Here is a 20,555-nt window from a genome sequence, read left to right as displayed (position 1 = left end):
TAGAAATAATATATAAAAATACAAACATGAAATAGGTCAAGAAAAACATAAGGCATGAAGATTGTAAAAAGAATGAAGCAGAGGAAGGACAAAAAGGGAAGGAAAAGTTGGAAACATTTCTACTTAATGATGATATAGTTCTTTATGTGGAAAATCCTAAGGAATTAAAAAAAACTACTCTTTGAATTAACAAGGAGTTTAGTAAGGTCATAGGAAAGAAAGCTGATATGAAAATATCAGCCATAAGATGTTCGAATATGTTGCTTGCTTAGCAGTGAATTACCCAAACTGCTTAGTCTCTAACTTTTTTCTTAAGTGTTTTCGATTAAATCTTCCTTTTGGAAGATTAAGGAATCCAATGAGGTAGGAAATGATTGTTTAATGTAGTCTTTGAATAATATTAAGGTCTAGGATAGATTCAGCTTATAGAACTTTGGTGAAACTATTTTAGATAGACAGGGTGCCAGAAATCACCAAACTGGGCACGTGTACTGCAGCAAAGACAAAATTGACACACTAGTTTCTGTCTAGTGATCATCTGAGATGAGACAGTTGGAAAACCGAGATAGCCAGTGTGTTTGAAGATACTTCCTTAATGTTTTAAGAAAGGACAGTTATTTGTGACTGAATGGAGGGTGATCTTATCTCTTTGTGAATATGGGTTGCTGTCATAATTGCTAGGAGGGTCAGGACTTTTCTCAGAGAGCAAGCTTGGATCTGATCAATTTCTTGAATACATACTCGATTTGAGCCCCAGTGGATAGCAAAATAAAACATAGGATAAATTATCTTTGTTTGAAAACAGATTGAGAGTGGAAGCTGTCAAATGTCCTTCTCTCTCGTAGAATAAGCCAAATGTGTCCCTCATAAAATTTTAAAATTTGAGCAAGTCTGCAAGGGTGAACTTGTCAAAATAGCAAAACTATCCCCCAGATACCTAGAAGACTTAACTTGTCGAAAGGCGTTCTTTAAAATTATTCATCTGGATGTCACCTAGACTCTCCAAAACGATTTCAGTTTTGGCATAATTAAAGGTTAGAAGTTCTTTCAAACAATGATTGGCCAAAATTTCTTGAAGCTATTTCTGGATGGAGGGTCATGTCATCAGTATGTAAAAGGACCACTCTGTACAATGTCAGCAGGCACACACCTAGTTCACATAAAAGCTATTAAGGTTAAGAAGGGGAGGGCTATCCCTCGCTCTTTGTCTTTTTCTCTCAAAACAGATTTTTGCCCTGACAGAGTGGACTATTTTTGCTAATTCTTAATCTTAGGAATATATTTCCTTAAAGGCTTTTTGAAGAATGTTAAAAGCCTTGAGGTAGTGTTTATGTTGTACAGTCTGGCACAGAAGTGGTGATCATCTGTGTTGTCAAAAGCAGATGGTGTGTCAAAAAAATCAATCAAAAGATTTATTAACAGACACTGTAATAGACAGTAATTATGACAATGGTCAGTGGTATGGTAGTTATAACTTTTCCTTTCCTCCTTTAAATGTTAGCCTGTAAAAATTATGTCTTTAATTTTTAATTAATAGGCAAAAATTAATTTATAGCAAATTATTAGGTAATTAATAGGCAAAAAGTTTTAGGAGTCTAAATGAGCATTCTCTACATTTTTAATAGGATATGTTAACGCTTAACATCTTAACCCTAATCCTTGATATATACTGAGGGAATGATATATAAAGAGTTGAATAAGTTAATGTTGGCAGCACTTTTAAGAGCTTTGGGACATTCTTTAAGTGGGGCAATTTTAAATTTAAAACAATCATGTCATTCATAAACAAAAGGGATACAAAAAAGAAAAGGATACAGTATTTATAAATATATACTATATTCTAGTTATTTTGCTACATACTTTTTATAGGTAATTTTAAAGTTATTGGGGCTTCGCTGGTAACTCAGAAAAGAATCCATCTGAAATGCAGGAGACCCGGCTTTAATCCCTGGGTTGGGAATATCCCTTGAGAAGGGAATGGCTACCCACTCCAGTATTCTTGCCTGAAGAATTCCATGGACAGAGGAACCTGGTGGGCTATAGTCCATGAGGCCACAGAGTTGGACACGATTGAGTGACTAACACTTCTACTTTTCACTTTCAGTTTATTAGTCCTGGTTAGTGAGTAATCTAAGTTTTATAGAATATGAAATGTCTGCTGAAGTCACAGTGTAGCATAAGTGAACTGTACTTCTAAAAGTCCTGTTCTTACTGTAGCCTTTCTTAGAGCAAGTAAACCTTACTTAATACTCCAGAATCTCTTTATGAGGGGTGCTGTTCAAAAAGCACAGTTTTTTGAGAGAATAAGCAATTTTAAATTTCCAGATTCAGCGAGTCCTGTCCATTAGTTATCAGACTATCTTGGTGGCTCTATGAGGATTTCTTTGTTTCCTGGCATTTTTATCAATCTGGAAACCAAAGAACCCTGTCTTTCCACTTTGTCACACAAAGCAGCAAGCAAAATTGATTTCTTTATGACAAAAATCGAGGTATAACTCATGTCAAAATGAGTTCTGTTGTAAGATAATTGGAGTGGAGAATGAAAACTGCATATACTACCAAAGAATATGCATATAGAGTTCATGAGTTTTTAATTCCATCTTGGCCTCCTCAGTCACCTATTTTAATAACTTATTCATGGGGTCGCAAAGAGACGGACACGACTAAGCAACTGAACTGAACTGAACAAATGCAAAGTTTAAATCAAATGATTTCTTTATCCTAAATTATTCAGGACCTCAAAGGGGAAGGACTAGATAAAAATAATAATGATGGTAACAATATTGCAGCACGTTGTGCTAGACATTAACCTAAGCACTCTACAGTGGTTATCTTTTTCTTACAGGAGCTCTATGATGTAGTTTATTAATATTCCGTTTGATGTAGGACGAAAGTTAGGCTCCTATGAGGGATCCTAGAAGTTTAGTAATTTTCCCTTGATCATAAAGCTAATAAGTTGTAAGAGTTCTAGATTCTCCCCTAATGATGGCAAAATGGTCATCTCTCTTAATTTCATATCCTCTCAATCTCCCAGAAAGGAGCAAGCCATTGTTATTGGTTGCTGTGTAAGACCTGAGATTTTCAATCAGAACGGTTATTATAGCCAGAAGATGTCTGGCTGCATTTTAAGAATAAAGTACCTGCTCTAAACTTCAGTTATTATCTCATTACCTGGAGCTCAAACTCTGGTTTGATTTCTCCATCCATGCTGTTAAACAGAAGCAGTATGTGTGGTGGTTAAGGCACGGACTGTAAGATCAACAGCTGGATCTGAGTCAGCTCTACCATTTACGCACTTCCTTGGATGCCTCTGTGCTTCAGTTTTCTTACCTTCTAGGACAGTGGGGAGAATTAATGAACTAACAGATGTGAATTATTTATAATAGCATTTGGTATAGCATATAGATATTGTACTTGATATAATACAGATTATCTGAGTGTTCCTATTAGTAGCAGTAGTGGTAATAGTGTTGTTATTATAGCTACTGTGCATGTGTGCTAAATCACTTTAGTTATGTCTGGCTCTTTGCGACCCCATGGACTGTAGCCTGCCGGGCTCCTCTGTCCATGGGATTCTCCAGGCAAGAATACTGGAGTGGTTTGCCGTTTCCTACTTCAGGGGATCTTCCCGACCCAGGGATCAAACCTGCGTCTCTTAGACTCCTGCATTGGCAGGCAGTTTCTTTACCACTAGCACCATCTGCGAGACTTATTGGATATTGTTATCAATAAGCCTTGCCTGTGGGTTATAACCTTTCTATGATGACTAATTATGATGTAAATTATGATTAATCTACTCAAGGATTATTCTATACTTCTTCATTAACTACGTATATATTTCAGATACTGGGGTAAGTGCTGGTGTGTCTGAGATGAAAATATAGTGTCCTAGTCTTTAAAGAGATTGCTAGTTAGTAAGCAGACAGAGTTGTAACAAACAGTTACAAAATACCATTTTTTGAGAAGTACTTATGAGAGGTATATGCAAGTTGTCTTGATAGACAGAGTTCCTTGCAACCAGGAGAATCCAGAAAATTTTTACTAAGAAAATAATGCTTGTATTTTTAAGGATAGTTAAGTTTTATCCAAGTGGGCCGACTAGAAGCACAGAGAAAATACCATGTGCAAAAAGACATTGATATGAATTGCAAGCATATGAATAAAGTAGGGCAGAGGGTCCTAGTAGCTAAGTACCCTAGTAGACGGTCCATGAGAAAGCAATGAGAGTGTTCTCCTTATTTTCCTTTATAAAACAGTTTTGGAGGGTAGGAGTGGGCAGTCTTGTTTAAGATGATGAGTCTTAAATATCGGTGCTATTTCAGACAGTGACTTAAGATGAAAAAGTAGTGATCATATGAAGAATGAGAGATTTCCTACTTATAAGCTCTTCCCACATTACCTAGAAGAGAGATTATGATTTTTCTCTGCTCTAGTCATCTAAATCAATGAGAGTTTTAGCTCTTTTCTATAGGCAGTCTAGTCAATGCATTTGATGTGAGCTTGCTGTTAGTACCTAATTGTACTTTTTCTGTTCATATGTTAGTTTATTCACTAACTAGTTATTTTGTCAGTTGTCAGTATTGTTTGTCTTGGTGATAAGCCATAAAAAAATTCATTTCTGTTTTTTACACCATTTACCTCAGTTTCAAATGTAGATAAGTACTTCAAAATTGTCATGATAATGACAGAGCATCCCCAATTCTGGCACATACATCTTAGACAAACCTCAGATCCTACTTTTCATGTTCTGATATTCTTCCTTATTAGTTTATGCCCACAAATTTTAATTACTTCTCCCATAACAACAATTTTAAGAATATGAGACTCCTCAGAAATCTGGGACTCCTTCTTGTTCTTGATTTTCTTGTGAAATTTTATGTTTAATGTGTCTGCATTTTTCCTGGTAAAATACTATGCTGAGCTGTGAAAAGTCTGAAAGAGAAAATGTCCTTCATTGATGTCCTACAGATGAGCAGATAAATGTATGACATATCCACTCAAGTGAAGTACTATTCATTAATACAAAGAAACAAATTGCTAATGCAGGAAACAACATGGATAAATCTTAAGACCATCATGTTGAGTAAAAGAAAACAGGTTTGACACAAAATAATGCTGTATCATTCCCTTTATTTGAAATTCTTGAAAAAAAGTACTTAATCTGTAGTAATAGAAAGCAATTTGTTTTCAGCCAGGATTAGGATATGGGATTGGCTGGGAAGGGGAACAGGAGAACCTTTTGAGATGATCGAAATGTTCTGTTTCTTGATTGTGGTAGTGCTTATGCTAGTATATATGTTTGTCAAAACTTTTCTGATGGTACATTTAAAATGAGTATATTTTATTATACATAATTTGTATCTAAATAGGGGCTTCCCAGGTGGCTGAGTGGTAAAGAATCTACCTGCAATGCAGGAGACACGGGTTCAATCCCTGGTCGAGAAGATCCAGTGGAGAAGGAAATGACAACCCACTGCATTATTCTTGCCTGGGAAATTCCATGGGCAGAGGAGGCTGGCAGGCTACAGTTCATGGGGTTGCAGAAGAGTCAGACATGACTTAGCAGCTAAACAACAACAAAGTTCACTTAAAGAAAAGTGTCAAGCAGGAACCATCCTGTTACAATCATGCCATGATGAAGAAAAACAAGTCATCTTGATGTCCTGCACATCTTTCTAGCTAACTGTTTGTTTCCATAACTGCTGCTACAAATTCCCAAAAATTGAGTGGCTTAAAACAACAGAAATGTATTATCCACAGCCCTGAATGTCAGAGGCAGAAATCAAGGTGTTGGCAGGGCCTACTTTCTCCCTTTGGACTTTCCTGGGAAGAAGCTCTCCTTGACTTTTCTAGTTTCTGGTGTCAGTATTCCTTGGCTTCTTTTTGGCTTATGGCCACATCACTCCAGGCCCTACCTCCATCCTTACACCTCCTTCTCCTCTGTGCATCTCTCTCTTATAAGGACACTTGACATTGGATTTTTGTATGCAACGAGATAATCCATGATGCTCTCCTCAAATGCAAAGACCCTTTTCCCAAATAAAGTAACATTCCCAGTTTCCCGTGATTAGATTGTAGACAATTTGGGGGAAGGGGGAATACAATTTAGGCTACCTCAACTAATATTATTATTCATTAATATAATGCTTCTCTGTGGCTTGGTAAAAAATATAACTGTCTTCCAATTTCTAAACGGTATTCTCGGGTCATTATGGGATTCCTTGAGTGAAAGCTTTCTCTTACTCTCACTTCTAAAAACATTGTGAAATGAATCTGATCTTTCTTGCATCATAGTAGTAAGACCTGTGACTGTAGTTTAAGGTTAGGAGAGACAGACAGAACTGACTTATTTAGGCAATCTGACTTAGGACAAAGGAGTTAAGTAAGTAAACAGAGCTCTGAAGAGTTCCGTTAATACATTGAGTTTGAGAACAAAGCCCTGGCTATTAAAGTCATCATGCCTTGTTCTGTCTTCTCTATGGATGAAGAACCTTACAAAGTGATAAAAGTAGTTAAGAATAAAATTTGATTATTTTTGGATTCTTTGATCAAAATATGATTACTGTATCACTTCAACTTCTGATAAATAGGAAACTTTCAAAAGTCATATTTCTTATAATTTCAATGCAGACCAATGTAACATTGAACTAAACATTTCAGTTTGGTAAATTTGTGTTTGCAGCAGATATTTTATTAAAGTGTATACACAATGCAGGCCCTCCCCTGTACACTGGTGTGATGAATTGGGGGTGGGATGACAGATTGTCTAAAAAATGTGAAATGTTGATCCACTTAAAAAATGTGAATTGTTCTCAAATCAAAATTCTGAGCAGTAATAGTAATATATTCATTCTTTGTTCACAGTTATATGTAAATCAGTTGGAAGTTTAATTAAAAAAAAAAAAAGCCTTTGGAATGAACTAGGGTGTGTGCATGCATGCTAAACCACTTCAGCCGTTTCCAGCTCTTTGCAACGCTATGAACTATAGCCTGCCAGGCTTCTCTGTCCATGGGGTTCCCTGGGCAAGAATACTGGAGTGGGTTGCCATGCCCTCCTCCAAGGGGTCTTCCTGCCCCGGGGATCAGATCTGCATCTCTTAGATCTCCTGCATTGGCAGATAGGTTCTTTACCACTAGCACCACCTGGGAAGTCCAAACTACGGTGCAGATTCAACCAAATATGAACCATCATTGGTTCTGTCTTAGAGAAAAGTTACAGCTTTATATCATCCCAAATGCTGCCTGGGCTTGGCAAGTGGAACTTATTACCTTGTGGCAGTATCAGTAAACGCTGATGAAAAAAAAAATGGTTTTGGAGTTTTCTGTGTCAGGATAGTAAAGCTGCTTGGGAGAAGAAAACACTGATGGGGCGGAAATATACCCAGATCACCCTGGGTCCTCCAGTTCTGCTTATCAAATGGTGATTTTATTCTTACAGAGAAATTAGAAAAGCTTTCTTCTAATTGTGCTGTGTTTTGGAAATAATTGGTGAGGCCTGTTTATAATCTTTGTTAATTTATACAAATATATACGTAGATATATTGTAACAAAATGGTGTTATATAATTTATTATAAACACCCCAAGGGTGCTTGCACTTTGTTTTGTTCTACTTTTAAGATGGTCAGCATTCTTTGTAGGGCCAATAGTAGCTCACTGATTTCCATTTAGCCCCTGTTTGGTGTTATATTTTCCACTTTATAAATTTGCAAACTGAGGCAGGATAAAGTTGGAACACACTTCAAGCATAGCAAATCAGTGACAGAGTCTCCTGGCTTTATGTCTGAACCTCAAACCACTAAACTATGCTTTCCACATGTATTTTGATCTTCTCAAAGTAATTTTCTGCTGAGAAAGGAAAGTTATCTAGTATTCAAGTTAGAAAAAAAATTTCTCAATTTAGTGTAGCCCATTGAGAATTAGTCACATTCCAGACTTATAGCTTTCAACCTTGTTTTATTCTGGAGTGAGAATTGAATTATAAAGTATGCTTAGTCTCACAAGTTATGAACAACTTATGGACAGATGGACTTTTTTTTTAGATCTATTAAAAAATAATCTTTTGGTAAGCAGTTAATCAATGCAACTTCCTTTTCAAAACATCTGAATCTGAAGCAAATTAATTCTTAAGTTTTATATCCTTTTAGGCTCAAACATGTGTGCCAGTAGTGAAATGAGTTATTTCCTTTTTCAATTCCAAAAGCTTTCTTTTTTCTTTTTCCTTTAGAAGAAAAATTGCTGTTAAATGTTACGATATTTTAACAAAATTTTAAAATTTAGTAATTGATAAAAGACAAGTTAAAAGCATCAAATGCAGTAATTCAGAGCTGTAAATACCCCTCTCCAAATTCTGAATTTACACACCAGTGAATCATTAAAAATTCTGTACTAGTTGAGCTCTTTTACCTTGAAATTATAGGAGGAGAGTTTAGGTTAAAGATAACACAGAGTTATGCAGTTGTTTTATTATCTGAACATTAATCCCTAGTGTTTTATTTTTCCTTTCCATTTCTTAAATCACACAGTAGCTAACTATATTTCATCTGTGCTTCCTCTTTCTAAACATTTTACTTCAGGCTAATACCTAGTAAAGAAAGCTTTAGACCAAAAGGAAAATTTCTGTGGGAATGATCAGATTTTATAAGGTGAAAGAACATCTTGAACTCATAGAATCCAGAAGTGTGTTTCCTCCTTTGGTTTGCTGACAGTATGGGTATTTTGGCTTATGGAATGGCCCTTAAATATCATGGATTATGGATCTGAGGAAACAGCATGTGTGATTTTAGTTACCATCCATCTGTGAATCCAAATCCATGTCTGGGAGCCTGACCTCTCCTTCTCTTTCTTGGCCTCTGTTTCTTGCAATCTGAATAACATCTCTTCTTGGAAACTTTGCAACTACTGTAAAGAACTGATGGTTTGAGGCTGATAGGAATAAGACTTTCTCATTTTATTTATTTTTTAATATTTTTATTGGGTTATAATTAATATACAAGAAAACTGTAAATATTTTAATGTATATGTTTGGTGAGTTTGGATATATGCAGGCACCCATGAAATCATCATGATGGCTCTAAAGAATCCACCTGCAGTGGAGGAGACACAGGTTCACTCTCAGTGGGGAAGACCCCCTGGAGAGGGAAATGGCAACCCACTCCAGTATTCTTTTCCTGAAGAATCCCATGGACAGAGGAGCTGGCGGGCTACAGTTCTTAGGGTTGCAGAGTCGGACATGACTGAGCACATACACACTCACACATAGCAGAAGTTTCCTTGAGTCTTATTTATTTGTGTGTGATCTCACTTAACATGAGATCTACCCTCTTAACAAATTTTTAAGAGTGCAGCACAGTATTGTTAACTATAGGCATGATATTGTATACCAGATCTCTAGGACCTAATGATGTTGCATAACTGAAACTTGAACAACTCCCATTTTCTTCTCTCCCTGCTGCTGCTAAGTCGCTTCAGTCGTGTCTGACTCTGTACTACCCCGTACACGACAGCCCACCAGGCTCCACCGTTCCTGGGATTCTCCAGGCAACAACACTGGAGTGGGTTGCCATTTCCTTCTTCAATGCATGAAAGTGAAAAGTGAAAGTGAAGTCGCTCAGTCATGTCCGACTCTTAGGGACCCCATGGACTGCAGCCTACCAGGCTCCTCCGTCCATGGGATTTTCTAGGCAAGAGTACTGGAGTGGGGTGCCATTGCCTTCTCTGTCTTCTCTCCCTAGCTCCTGGTAACTACTGTTCTATTCTCTGCTTCTGTAAGTTTGACTATTTTTTTAGATGCTTCATGTAAGTGGGATCATGCAGTATTTGTCCTTCTATGTCTGGCGTATTTCCCATAGCATCATGTTCTCCAGGTTCATCTGTATTGTCAGAAATGGCAAGATTTTCTTTCTTTTCTTAAGGCTGAATAATGTTCTATCATATGTATGTACCACATTTTCTTTAGCCGTCTGTTGATTTACATTAGGGTTATAAAAGAATCTTCATGTCATGTTTAAATCTGATAGAATCAGACACCTCATTAATTTTTCACCCTGTGCTCTCTTACATATTTTTGAATAGTCATTACTTATATCATATACACATAAAGGGACACAAAGAAACTTTTGAAGGTAATGGATATATCTATTGCCTTGGTGATGGTTTCATGAATGTATCCACGTCCAAACCCATCAAATTGTATATGTTAAATATGTGCAGTATTTGTATGTCAATTACACCCCAATAAAATTGCCTTTAAAAAGTAATAAAACTCTGCAAGACACTAAAGTAGACTTGAACAAATATTAGCACTTCCTTTTTTCTTGGATAGAATAACTCAAATTCATAAAAATGTTGTCTCCCTTTGATATATGCAGATTTAATGTGAATGCAACTCAAATACCAAATACTAACAAGTATTTTTTTGAGCTAGAAAAATTGTAAGAATCTAACAACTTAGTCTAATTTTCAATTTTAGCTAGATGATAAGATTATTATAAAAGCCACCATATGGTGGCTTATTCTTTTCTCAATAAATAAAAGACTAGAGGGAGAGGTATATTCTTAACAAATTATTGATAGTACTTTTTGTGTATAAGCATTTTTGAACTTAAGCAATTCATGCTTTCTTGATGTACTGAGGAGTTATATACTCTTATAAATGAAGTTTACACTGTTAACCCATTACTAGGCTAACATACTTTTTTTTGAGCTGTTATTTCCTTAATGGTGATAAACTTGATCTTCACCCTCTTGTATCATCATGGATGCCACTGTATACATTTATGAAACACCTATTATTTGATACACATTTATTGAGCACATTCCTTATAGACACTGTGATAGGCATAGGGATTCCAAGGTGAATAAGCTTCAGTGTACTCAAGGTACCACTGCCTCAAGGTACAGCAAGAGAGACAAACATAAACAGAAATTATTACCATAGAATTAATAAACCTTGCAACTATGTATAGTTGCAGAATATAGAGATGTACAATTCTACCAGGGCTAGAGCCATTGAGTGAGAAGCCATTAAGGATCCTGGCCAAAAGAAAAAAAAAGTATTGAAGTTACAGAATAGATCTAGAATAAAGAAGGATGTAAAAAAAAAAAAAAGAATGGTTGAGATAACAGTGGAGACTTAGAGAAAAGGGACCTCAAGGTCTTAATGAGATTAGAGAGCAGGTTCTCAGGAATGGGAAACAGAGAAAAATAAGATTTTAGTTGAAAATCAAGACTTTTGAGTAAGTAGCCATTGAGCAATGTCTCTTGACAAACTATCTGTATTTCAGGATATTGGCTGGAGTTAGATGAAAATCTGTGGCTGTACACATGTGAAGCTAACTAATCCTTATAGATTTTAAACGCATGGTCTTGGCCTCAGTATATTTTAACCAACTAAGCTAAACAGCTGCAGATAATTTACAGATTGTCTCAGAAGAGCACAGTATAAATTTCCTTTGAAATACATCTGGAAAGGGATAAACAAAACATACTTTGTATTGTACTAACTTAATAGATTTGAAATTCATTAAGCCATATTTAAAATCCAAATACACCCAAGTTGACTCATGCCTAGAAATTATCAACATTTGTTCTTGATGGTAGTGGTGGTGATGGTAGTCATGTTTTTCTCTTTTAGTTTTTAATCTTACTTTCCCAAAATTTATGATTTTGTAGGCCATTTTGTTCTAACCAATGTAATAAATAAATTTTTCTGTTTTCTTTTCCTCTCAAGATTGAGGAAAAGGATGATTAATTATCATCTCCTAACTTATCGTTGAATTACAACTGTATCAAAATTCTGTTGAATTCAACTATATTAAAATTGTCAGTTTTTAAATCTGTCTTTTCATTTGTGGAAGATCAGTTTTTATTCTTGGTGTTCATGGAGCCTAAAAATGCAGAGGCCTAAAATCATAATGCCAAGCAGATAATAGCCACTTAATTGACGTATTTGAATGCAAATAAAAGTATCTCAAAATGTCATCTTGCTTAATCAGAAATTATCAATCATTATTTTAAAGCTGTCTTTAGTCATATCTATGTGTTTATAACAACCAAGGATTCTTATGCTTATTAAAACTTTTCAGATTGTCAGAGACAATGGTAACAAAGTAAATGTTTACCCTCCCAGTCTCTGAAAGTGGCTAATAATTAGTAATTTCAAAAGGAAGAGAATATTTTCCGACCTGATTTAATTTATGTTTTCCAGGTTAGTGATAGATTTCTTTATTAACAAGGTTCAAACTTAGAAAATGTGTAGAATAAAGTCCTGTTATCCCCTACATTTTTTTTTAAATTGTACAAGTCCCATTCTCTTCATCCTAACTCTCCTTCTGTAGTCCGTTTTCAATTAAACTGTAACATATTGTTATTGAATGTATGATGTTTTGCTTTGTTGTTGCATTACACTGGCTACTTCAAAATAAGTTTTAAAAGCATTTCATAATTTAAGTTCTTGGCAGTGTTAAATACAGCTTTAAAAACAAGTAAGCATACAAAATTTCACAAGTATTGATTTCTTCTTCCCACTATAGAAAAGAGCATCAGCTTCTTATTCTCTTTTATACTTATATTTTAAAATAAATTTAAAAGTTAAATCATAAGAGTACAACAGGCAGAAAAGCAAATCTGATTTCCTGTCTGATTTAAACTGAAAAATACTGGTTCCATTAACCATAATTCATGTATAGTCTTTAGTAACAGCTAAGAAAAGATGTGTCATGAGCTTCGGTTTTATAATTCATACTTTAAAAAATTGTGTCAGTTGTAAATGCTTATCAGCTCAGTAATAGCATGAATGCTATTTGACATGCAGGTGTTTTCCAGTTATATCTTAGAATCAGCTAAAAAGCAGGTAGATTAAGTAGAAGATGTAGTCTTCTGTTTTCAGCTGTTTCAGAACTGGTTTAATAAAAAAGTCATTTTAGAGATTTGGTTTCAATCTCATGAGAGTCATCTGTATTGAAATAGTGTGCAACTGAGGCCCTCTAGTGTCGCAACTGAATATGGCATCAGCTTCTAAGATTCTGTGAAGCGTTAGGTGTGTTTGTCTGTGTGTGAGCGAGAGACAGAGACAGAGAGATACAGAAAGAACAAAGATGAGAGATTACTGCCTGAAAGCTGACTCAGACAAATGATCACAGGAAACTCTGTTCCTGTGTTTTATTTGTTAATCAACCTCAAGGAAAATTTTCCTTTGTTTTTAACAGGGGAGGGGTTTGCATTCTTTCCTGTGCACATTTTTATCAATATTATTGTAGTTGTTTTAAAGTTTGGAATCTTTTCGTTTTTGTAGTTGGTTTTTGTTTTCATTTTTTGCAGATGTTAATGAAAATTATAACTTCTACATTGTTCTTGTGCCACAGATTCCTTATTGCTTAATACTGGCTATTGTGGTGCTTTAATATGGGAGGAGCTATTTGATAAATTAAAATAGTTTATAGATCAGTTTAATAAGCATTCTTTATAAATAGTAAATTATATTGTTTTATTTACATACTTCATGTAGAATATCAACTTATTGCTTTATTCTAAAGTATGGTTGACAATTGGAACCTACCAGACATACAAGGGAAGAAATAGTTTGAGAGAAGGAGAGCCGAGGGAGAAAAAATTTTTTTAAAAAACTTAGCCCAGAGGAAATGAAGATAAACACACTTTTTTGTTTCCTAAATTAAAAATATTTCTAGTAATTATCCTCAGAGAGACTCAAAAGAATAATAAATTCAAAGCCAAAGAACGGGATGTACTGAAAAGGAACGACTAGAGACCAGAAGAGAAATCTTGGAAATTAAATAATAGGCCATGCTCATAGGAAATAAAACATCAAGTTGATATAATAAATCTAATTTTCATCTGCCCCCTAAGAGTTCTGACTAAAAGATACAGTAGAGGGAGAAAATAATCAAAGGTACAACAAATCAACTTTTCCTTGTTAATGTCTTTGTCTTGATGGAACATGAATTTTTAGATTGAAAGGGCACACCTAATACTTACAAACACAAATTCTCAAATGCCCACACACTGGACATATTGGACTAAATTTTTTATAGGTCTAAGAATATGAAGTGTAAAAGAATCCTGAAAGCTTCCAGAGAGGAATAACAAGGTATCTACAACAGAATTAAGATCAGACTGATATTACATATATCACTATCAATAAAGAACATTTGAAGACAAGGAGAAATTCTATGTTTAAATACAATAGTAAGACATTTTAAGACATGCCATGCTTTAAAATATCTACTCCTGCCACCCTTATGAAAAATTTTCTTATGAGTGTATTCTAGCTAAAGAAAAAAACACAAAAATGAGGTATAAAAATGGTGGTAGCTGATGATAATCTTCATGAATAGAGTTATAATTATAAAATTATAGCATCTAGAGTTATAATTATAAAATTATAGCATCTATTAATCCTGATGATGGAGATATCTCTTGAGAGCTAGGGGTTAAGTTGGCTTAAGTTTTTATTTCCTTCTCTGCTTAGTTCTACTGCGAATTTTTCCTGTATGTAGTAGAGTGGCGTCCCAATCACTTCCCATCTGTCTCAGAGTAAAAGCCAAAGACCTAAATGGCCTAAAGTGATCTAACCCTCTGACCTTGCTACCTCTGACCTCATCTGCTATCAGCCTTACCCTTTGCTCACTCTACTGCATACATAGTAGCTTCATTGTGTTTTTGATGTTTTTCCCCTAATTGTTACATTTGTTCTTTGTTCTTTTCTCCTTTTATTCTACCTGCTTTTAGGTTAACTATTTTTAAAATTACTTCATTATGTCTCTATTATTAGCTTTTTATTTATACCTTTTAAAAATTAATTTAGTAGTTACTCAGATATTAATTTGATTTTTTAAAGTATGATTTAAAATGTTAAAAAAAATGAGAATAAAAGAAATCTATACCCTAATATTAGTGATTTTGGGGATTGGGTTTGAACTAGTCTCCCCTACTTTTCTGTATATTTTTCCTAGCTTCCTATATGAGTGATGTTTTATTTAAAAAAAAAAAAAAAAGGACAGGGAGAGGGAAAGAGAGAGAGAGAAAGAAAGAAACTGGGCATCCCTATGGAAGTTGGCTTAAGAGAGCATAGGAAAAGAAAGAAATATTTGATAAATCATAAATTTCTGGACATTGCCTTGCAGATTGATATAGAAAGTAAGCTCATGTCTCTGCCATAAAATATAGCTGTTTTTCAGGGACATAGGTGTTTTTGTCTTGACCAGAATCCATGGTTTTCATTGATTTGGTTCTGCCATATATCTGAAATTTCCTGATAATTTGTTAAAGCCCAACCTGCAAAAGGTCATTTGCACCCTGCCAATATTAATCTCCCTTCCTGGAGAACGGGACTGCAGTTGGAGTAGTTTGGAAGCTGTAGGTTCTTTGTAAGATCAATTCTGCTGTAATTGTAAAATCAAATATGCCTGAGTAAATATTTTAGAAAATGTATAGAGTCTATTTTCTTTGATTAGAGGCGATACAATAAAAAGAAAACCCTTTGGGAAATTCCCTGGCAGTCCAGGTACTCCATGTTTTCCCTGCTGAGGGCCTGCCCAGGTTGGGGAAAGGGAACTAAAATCCCACAAGCTTCATGGTCAAAAAAAAAAATATATATATATATGTGTGTGTGTGTGTATGTATAGGTAGATCTTTGAATTTTATCATTGAACCTTATTTTATTTCTTAAAACAGGTTCTAAAAAATAAAACAAAAAAACAGGTTCTATATCTGCTTTGTAATCAATCTATTGATCTGTGACTTTTTGTTTTCTTTGTAGCTATTCGAAGGTTCTGTGCATAGCATTTGAGGTACTTCAGGGCTTGCAGTATATGAATAAACATGGTATAGTGCACCGGGCACTGTCTCCTCATAATATCGTTTTGGATCAAAAGGTAATCATCAATAGTACATTAAATATTTGGTTTTTTATTTCAGGTTGTAGCCTGCTGAAAGAATTAGAATGTCTTAAGAGTATTCGTAATGAAAAGATTATATGAACGTTAATGTACTTGTGGTTGTTTAAAAAGAAAGTATCTCTAATTATATAAATCCATGTGTCTTTTACATGCACTATTCTTTTTTCCCTGGACTCATTTTCTGCCTTCATGTTTTATTTTTCCTTTCACTCATTTTGTGAAATACACATTGAGACTTCCCAGTCCACTCTTTCTGTGAATTTGCTTTTATCTTAAAAAAGATTCTCTGACTATTTACATAGAATATTTTTCTCATAGTACAGCTGAATTGTGTTTTCTCCATTTTATTCTTCTTTTCTACTTTCTTTTTTCCTTTGTCATTTATTTTCAAGAATTTTATTATTTTTTCATAAGCATATAAAATAATTTGAGGAAACTTTTTCTGCGGAATTATTTTTTGTATCAGTAGGATTTTTCTTTTTCTTCTAGACTTTCAGTATATGCTCTATGGTATTAAAAATAAAGATAAAATGGTACTTATAATTTCATGGTTAAGATAGTAGAGTAACTAATTGAAATTGTTTTTAAAATATAAATGTTTTGTAATTCTGGGAAATACAGCTCTTAAGCAAAAGAACTTCTAAACTGAAAAAAAATTTAAGTTCTAAACATCTAAAAGGGGAAAAACTTAAGAGATTTATACAATATGTATTTGCCTTTTAAGAATCTTACTTTTGTGGTATTTATGATTATTCTAAAACAATATAAAAATTGTTGGGAATAAAGCAGATTCACTAATATCTTGATTTGTGAACATGCCTTTTCAAGTTAAAAACTTTCATATCAAGTTTAAATCATAACGTTGTAAATGGACTTGCAATTCCTGTAAACAATTTCTTTTGTGAAAATCAACACAAAATATTTTAAGCAAGGATTCAAGACAACTAACAACATATTTTGTTTTCTAAAGGAGCTCGGGAAGTACAAGCAGCAACAATTTTTAAATGTTATTTATCGTTCTGATATATATATATATAATATGTTGTGTTTGTATATGTTGTAATGAACATAAAGCAGATGTCAAACACGCACAGATTTTTTAAAATAAATTTATAATAAATCAAAATATAATTTTCCTTAATGTATCTGACTATATGATAGTGTTACTTATAAAATGTATAATCATAATTTTCCCTGCCAGTAGTATTAAAATATTTTATGTGATTTTTTTTCTTCCTTTATTATTGTAGGGACATGTTAAATTGGCTAAATTTGGACTTTATCACATGACAGCGTATGGTGACGATGTTGATTTCCCAATTGGGTAAGAATATGTTTTGGGTTTTGTTTTTTTTTTTAGTTCTATCTTAAACTTTCTAATCTTTTATTAAGGGTATATTTGTTAATTTGTTATTTTTGACATGAAACTACCTTTTTAAAATTAAAAATATCTTAATTCTCCATATACTTTTAAGAGATGACAATGAGTTTTTGCTAGCATACAAAAGTTCCCTGACATTCATATTTCATTGAATTAGTAGTGAGGCTAACAGATTATTGAATTTCTTCACTATATATTATAAAAATTAACTTTACTTCATTCAGAATTAGGTAAATTTAAGGCAAAAAGGCTGACAAATGATAATGTGTGTTCCTGAAAAGACTGAGAAAAATCACTCTCATGTTATTCTCTGATGTTTTTAATTTAAATCCCTGTTCTCTAAGATATAATTGGATATTAAGCCTCAAGTCAGGTCACTGTAACTATCAGTAATGGGGTGGATTCTATAACTGAAAGTCTATGTAAATTTGGAGAGTTTCTTTATATGGAATTCCAGATTTATATTGGCCTCCAAAAAGAGAATGAAAGTTTACTTCATCCTGGACTGAATTAAAGCTTTTAATATAGATATTTGTATTATATTTATTGTGTGGTTGCTTTTAAAATATGTTAATAATATAATACTTTTATAAGTGTTTAATTTTGACCTTATTTTAGGTACATAGAAGTTACAAAATAGTACAAAAATTTCCCGTATAGCCTTTACTTAGAATCCCCAAATGTTAACATTTCACAACTTTTGTTTTCTCTCTTTCTTTTATCTTATATATATATGTGTTGTTGTGTATAATATAATTTTTTCTGAATTATTTAAGAATTATTCGTGTATATAATGGCCTTTTACCCTTAAATATTTCAGTTTGTAATTTCTAAAGTAAGGAGTTTTCTTTCAGAACCACAAAATAATTATCAAAATCAGGAAATTAAAGTTGATATAATACTATTCTTTAAAGACCTTAAGAATATTTTTTAATTGCTGTGTGATATGCTTAATGATATGCATTTGTGTTTTGCCCTTTGGGCTCTCTAAAGTCAGTTTTTGTCACTCCATTATTGGAAATTGTGGTTTGGAGTTGTGGTGTATGTTTCTGCAGGAAATGTTGCTTGAAAACTTAAGTAGATGTTTTAAATTTCTTTTTTTTTAATTGGAGTATAATTGCTTTACAATGTTGTGTTAGTTTCTACCGCACAGCTCTGTGAATCCGCTGTCTGTGTACATATATCCTTCCCCTTTTGAGCTTCCCTCCCCCTCTCCATTCCACCATCTAGGTCATCACAAAACACTGAACTGGGCTCCCAGTGCTATAAAGTCGCTTCCCACTAGCTATCTGTTTTAGGCATAATAGTGAATATGTATCAGTGCTACTCTCCCAATTTGTCCCACCCTCCCCTTCTCCTGTGTCCACAAGCCCATTCTCTATGTCTGCATCTCTATTCCTGCCTTGCAAATAGGTTCATAAAAATGATCTCATTTATGAATTTTTTTAGCTCTATAAATTAACTTCTAGGTTTCTTAAAATTTTCTGTTTGAATATAGCTGATCTTAAATTGTTTACCTTCCTTTATTTATTAAGAAAATATTTATTAAACACCTTTTCTTAAGGCTTCTGGATATACGAAAATGGATAAGATAGGTCCCTAACTTCAAGAAGCTCATTATTTAATAGAAAATTTTCTGTTTTGATGACTTACTTATTAATGTGCATGAATTCATAGTTTATAGTTTTGAATATCATGTGGCTATAGGCAACAAATAGCTGTTCTCACAAGCACAAAAACAGTATTTTATAAAAATAGCCTATGCTTTATTTGTTAAAAGAAAGCCTTTTCAAATAATAAAGTTAAATTTATAGTAAGGCTCTGGTATCATCATCATGTGTGATAATTACCCTTTGAAATAGCTTTTAGGCAGCTGTAGTAAGCGTGATCCTTCATTTTGTCTAAATTTATATAAGTGAGAACTCCAAAAACAAGACAAACAAAAATTCCTTTAATTTTTTATCTTTTACTTAAAGGTGCTTTATGTTATAATGATTAATAGAAGAAAGGAAGTGATTTTTTTTTAAAGCATATCAAACATTTTAAAGAGTTACATTTGAATTTAAAATGCTTGAATAGAATTGGTCTCGTGTGCCATTTGGTTTGGCTTACTTTGAAGTCTTGGATGCAAAAGGTCTGACCAGAAAGTATCAAAGAGCAAAATGTGAAACCTTAGCCAGGAAAAATAAAGTGATCAAACAGCTAAGTCATGAAAGAAAATATTTACACCAGACGAAGCTTGCAGTTGATTCAAAAGACAAATATTAAGGAACAAAAAAGTAAAACATTAACATCTGTTTCAAAATACTGTAATGAGTTAGAAATTGGACATTCATTTCAGTTGGCCAGTAGCTTAATACCTTGTTAAAACATCAGACAGATGGTGAAAACCACTTATATTTATCTCACCAGTCATACTCATGGCAGAGTTGTGGTAGTTTTCTCTGAGTGTTAAAATGCAGTGCTAAAGAAGAGGCACTTGTTGGAAGGAGATAACCTATATTAAAAAATAAGCCTAATGTTTACTGTTTTTATTAATTAACTTAACATGTCCTTGATTAAAAAGGAATTTGGAGCATAAGTCACCACATATAAAATATGTGATAGGACTGGAATTAGAATACAGGCTTTATGATATCAAGGTCATTGCTTTTCCACTAGACTTCACTTATCTGAAGAGATTTCACACATTCATTTACAAGAGCAATGTGATCAACTAAGGGTAAAATGGCATCATAGTGCCAATTTTAGTCTATGGAAATGTGCCTCAACCTTTTTAGTTATCAAGGAAATCCAAATGAAAACTATTGTACAATGGTTTGTGAGTCTCACCCCCAGATGGCCAAACATTAGAAAGTCTGTCACTGCTGTCCAACAAGTTTTGGAGAAGTAAGCAATAGAATCTGTTGTACACCGCTAGTAGGAGTATAAATTGGTACAACCCCTCTCAAGAAGCATTTGGTGTGGTGTTATGAAGTTGAAAGTGCACATGTCTTATGGCCTAGAAATTCAGTGCTAGCTGTATACTCCTGGGGAGACTTTTGCTAGAAGTGTTGCTACACAGCAACATACTATGTGTAGAAATACACGTACTACTTCTAGCAACAGAGTTTATAGTACAAAAGAAAGGAAATAAATGATCATTGACATTTGAATGAATAATATATTCACAAAACAGACATAAAAATGACTTAAATCTACATACAGCAATGTGAATGGCTCTTTTAAATAAATAATGTTGACTAAAGAAAGCAAATCA

The 20,555-nt window shown here is 33.8% G+C and overlaps 1 protein-coding gene across 3 annotated transcripts in view; it reads left to right on the top strand.

Moving 5' to 3' along the window:
• Window positions 1-20,555, top strand: part of TBCK (TBC1 domain containing kinase) — a 195,277-nt gene that overhangs the window by 33,908 nt on the left and 140,814 nt on the right. For all 3 annotated transcript variants that reach the window (XM_043438214.1, XM_043438215.1, XM_043438216.1), the window contains exons 4-5: window positions 15,777-15,891; window positions 17,166-17,239. In XM_043438214.1, the coding sequence (XP_043294149.1) occupies window positions 15,777-15,891; window positions 17,166-17,239 (189 nt within the window). The remainder of the gene's footprint in view (window positions 1-15,776; window positions 15,892-17,165; window positions 17,240-20,555) is intronic.

This window comes from Cervus canadensis, chromosome 19, assembly GCF_019320065.1.
Source record: "Cervus canadensis isolate Bull #8, Minnesota chromosome 19, ASM1932006v1, whole genome shotgun sequence".
NCBI lineage: Eukaryota > Metazoa > Chordata > Mammalia > Artiodactyla > Cervidae > Cervus > Cervus canadensis.
This window is presented reverse-complemented; position numbering and strand designations above follow the sequence as displayed.